The sequence below is a fragment of the Canis lupus genome, chromosome 10, assembly GCF_003254725.2.
Source record: "Canis lupus dingo isolate Sandy chromosome 10, ASM325472v2, whole genome shotgun sequence".
Classification (NCBI taxonomy): Eukaryota; Metazoa; Chordata; class Mammalia; order Carnivora; family Canidae; genus Canis; species Canis lupus.
In genome coordinates, this window is record NC_064252.1 from 17,043,144 (window position 1) to 17,047,464 (window position 4,321).

Consider the following 4,321-nt stretch of genomic DNA (forward strand, 5'->3'; position numbering starts at 1 on the left):
ATGTTTCTAGCAGCAATGTCCACAATAGCCAAACTGTGGAAGGAGCCTTGGTGTCCATGGAAAGATGAATGGATAAGAAGGTGTGGTCTATGTATACAATGGAATATTACTCAGCCATTAGAAATGACAAATAACCACCATTTGCTCCAACGTGGATGGAATGGAGGGTATTATGCTGAGTGAAGTAAGTCAGTTGGAGAAGGACAAACACTATATGGCCTAATTCATTTGGGTAAGATAAAAATTGGTGAAAGGGAATAAAGGGGAGAGAAAGTGAGTGGGAAATATCAGTGAGGATTACAGGACATGAGACTCCTGACTGTGGGAATCAAGGGGAAGGGGAGGTGGGTGGGAGGTTGGGATGACTGGGTGATGGGCACCAAGGGTGGCACTTGACGTGATGAGCACTGTTATAGTATATGTTGGCAAATTGAAGTCTCATAAAAAAGGTACAAAAATAAATAAATAAACAAACAAATAAATAAATAAATAAATAAATATCTCTGGTTAAAAAATATTTACATGAAGATTTAGTTTAAGTATTACTCTGTTTGGGATAGTGTATACATGCACACACAGTCACACATATACACACACAGATATGAAGGTGCCATAGAAAATCAAAAAAAATCAAAAAATCAAAACTCTTGTAGATTTTTATATTCTGGAAATAAAATTAACAGGGAAAAAAACAACCAGGAGCATATACTAGGAAACTGGAAAATAAGATGATACTGAGAATGACCTATTTTTGCTATTGCCAGAGCCAAGTGCCTTAAATACCTTCATTCACCCACTCATTCATTCATTTGTTCAATAAGAACATTGTCATTAACTCTTGTACTTGGCTAATAATGTGAAGTTTTGCCTCATTCAGATTGCATATTACCCTCAGCTCAGAGTACTCATTCCTCCTTAAAAACTCAGCAAATCATAAGATCACTTAAGCATGCAATCAATGAATTTCTTAAGATATCTTCAATGCTTTTTTTATAATCTCCTTAGTGAAAATAAAAGGAGGAAATTTTAAGCAATTGAATATGCTGTAAAATCTGTTCACATAATTTTTAACTAATACGTGGTTTCTTTATTTAAAGATTTTTATTTATTTATTCATAGACACACACACACACGAGAGAGAGAGAGAGAGAGAGAGTCAGAGGGAGAAGCAGGCACCATGCAGAGAGCCTGATGTGGGACTCCATCCAGGTTCTCCAGGATCACACCCTAGGCTGCAGGCGGCGCTAAACTGCTGCACCACTGGGGCTGCCCTAATATGTAGTTTCTAATAGTAATTCTTTTCATGTGGAATTTGCCAAAAAGCATGTTTGACCACATAAAGGAGGGGGAGAAGACCGTGCTTTGTCCGATATTCTCTGAATGTGGTTTTAAATGGTAAATAATTCACTTGAGTATCCAACCCAAATCCTCTTCGAAGCAAAACTTTATTTTTCTTTTATCTTAGATTATTCTTCACTCATTTCTGCCTCTCTCTTCATAAACTAAACTATATTAAGGATTTCAGTTTAAGCAGGGATTTCAGGCAGAATTCCTGAAAGATTGTACTGAAAGGTTTCCATTAGTACTGCATGAAGTAGGGATAAAAATAATAACTGCATATTTATGAAAGCAAATGGATAGTACAAAAAGTAGTTACAAAGAACTGGAAAATACCACTACCTCTCCTGTGTTATAACATTGCTTCTAGATTTAAAAAAAATATGTGGTTTGCCTTTTACAGAAAACATAATTAAATGGAATGTCTTAGAAAAATGTAATCACATTTACTCCATTGCTACTTAGAAGAATTTAATAACCACAAAACAAGAAAGTGACGGTAATTGCCATTTGATTTTTAAAAAGATTATGACACAAGTGTGCTTTGTGTGGTCATTACATATATGTAATTTTCCCTATTGTTAAAGGAAAAGCATTTTAGAAATATTAGTGTGAACAATAATATGAACTTAAATACTTTTGAAAGTCTCTAAAAACCTGAGCTCCATCATATATCTGATACATTTCTCACCAACCATCAGATTGCAATGAAAATATTATTATTTCACAATGCTTTACAATAGTATTTCAAACTTACACTAACAAGGTGAATATTATAATCAACTTCTTCAGAGAAGTTTCTGCCAATCAAGAGGATCAACTTCCCCTTACTCTCTTATTTTCCTTCCTCTCTCTCTCTACCTACATACCTATTACATGTGCCATATATATAGTATATATTCATTTACTTAACATTTTTAGGCTGTTTGTATACACTCCTAATTTTTAACTTTGCATTTCTGCTTACTTGTTACATTCTCACAAAAGTGAATCTATGTAATTTCATATCTTTACAAATTACCCAATAAATAATTTAAATTGAATAAAATTTTCACTTAATTTTCATTTTGTGTTAGTATCATGTCAAATTTGTTTTTAAAAATGTGACCCATCCTTTAAAAGGACAGTGGTAAGAAATAAGTGAGTGCTCAAGGACACTCTTGTCTGTCTTTGAGAAATAAGAAAAAATATTTCTTATTATAAACTATGTAGAGCTCTTTACATTAACTTATGTTATCAGGCCAAGCTGAAATCAAGAAACCAAAGTCAAATCCACTTGCCTAGTATTGAGTTAGATTCATAACTACTTTTAAACATGTTTTCTTGGCTGCACAGAAGAAATATTAATTGATACATATTTTTATTTTACATAAAATAGTTTCCATATTTGCATGTGGTTTTTAGTATCTTCTTAGAGTATAGTAATCCATATCTTTTCTATGAATGTATAAGCAGCTTTGCTTTGATATGAGAAACAATGGAGATTATTAACATCTGAAATTTAGTTACACAGGATAAGATTGACTGTTTTCTATATAGAAAACCAGTTAGGACCTGGTTTTTGGAGTAATAAAAAGATGCGTTTATTATATATATAATTGTATATTATTGTGATATATACACACGTATATGTCTATATACATATATATGTCTCTCTATATATGTCTATTATGTCTATCTGAAAGAATGAATCAAAGTGTTTAAAGAATTTACATACAGGAAGGCAGAGAGTTCTTCATTCAATTTTGCTTTCAGGGGTAAACTTTTTGCATAATCCCATTCATTTATTTGAAAAGACCATTCTCTGAACCATGTTCTTGAAGGCTTGCTTCACCTGCTGGTTTCTTAGTGTGTATATGAAAGGATTCAAGAGAGGAGCCACTGAGGTATTGAGCACAGCTACTCCTTTGCTTAAAGTTACCCTTTCCCTTGCAGAAGGCTTAATGTACATGAAGATACAGCTACCATAAGAGAGGGAGACCACTATCATGTGGGAGGAACATGTGGAAAAGGCTTTTTTCCTTTGACTCGTAGAAGGAATTCTCAGAATTGTCCGGATGATGTATGTATAAGAGAGAATAACTAGGGTTAAGGTGACCATAAGTGTTACCACCGCTAAAAAAAATGCCATGAGTTCTAGAAAGTGAGTGTTTGTACAAGAAAGCTGTAGAATTGGAGAAGAGTCACAAATAAAATGATCAATTATATTGGAGGCACAGAAATCCAGTTGCAGCAGCAGGATTAATGGTGGAAAGATGATCAGGAATCCTGCAAGCCATGAGCTAAAGACAAGAAGGATGCAGACTCTGCTGCTCATGACAGTCATGTAATGCAGGGGTTTGCAGATGGCCACGTAGCGGTCATAGGACATGGCAGCCAGAAGGTAAAATTCTGTCACCCCCAAGAAGATGAAGAAAAATAGCTGAGTCACACAACCATTGTAAGTAATGGTTCTGTCCCTTGTCACGATAGTGACAAGGAATCTGGGAATGCAGACAGACGTGAATGATATTTCTAGGAATGAGAAGTTTCGAAGGAAGAAATACATTGGAGTCTGCAGGTGGGGATCTGAAAGAGTGAGGGTGATAATGATCAGGTTCCCAGTCACACTGAGCATGTAGGTAACAAAAAGAAATATGAAAAGTACAACCTGCCACTGTGGGTCATTTGTCAATCCAAGAAGAATAAACTCTGTTATTGCTGTGTGATTTCTCATTTTCCTTCTTTATGATGGTATTTGTTTTAGCTGAAAAACAGATGAAACAGTAAGAAAGTTATGACACCAGAAAAGAAACACACACACACAGAGATTCCTGGGTGGTGCAGCGGTTTGGCGCCTGCCTTTGGCCCAGGGCGCGATCCTGGAGACCTGGGATCGAATCCCACATCGGGCTCCCGGTGCATGGAGCCTGCTTCTCCCTCTGCTTATGTCTCTGTCTCTGTCTCTCTCTCTCTCTCTCTCTGTGTGACTATCATAAATAAA

General features: G+C 35.5%; 1 protein-coding gene across 1 annotated transcript; it reads right to left on the reverse strand.

Annotated features, from left to right (window-relative positions):
• Positions 1 to 3,118: 3,118 nt before the first annotated feature.
• LOC112674936 (olfactory receptor 6C75) lies at positions 3,119 to 4,054 on the reverse strand. The gene has a single exon (XM_025471389.3). It carries the CDS (start codon positions 4,052 to 4,054, stop codon positions 3,119 to 3,121), a length of 936 nt encoding a protein of 311 aa, XP_025327174.3.
• Positions 4,055 to 4,321: the final 267 nt, after the last annotated feature.

Bases quoted from the DNA above. Each gene is read 5' to 3' on its own strand.
- LOC112674936 (XM_025471389.3), bottom strand. From the start codon at position 4,054: ATGAGAAATCACACAGCAATAACAGAGTTTATTCTTCTTGGATTGACA.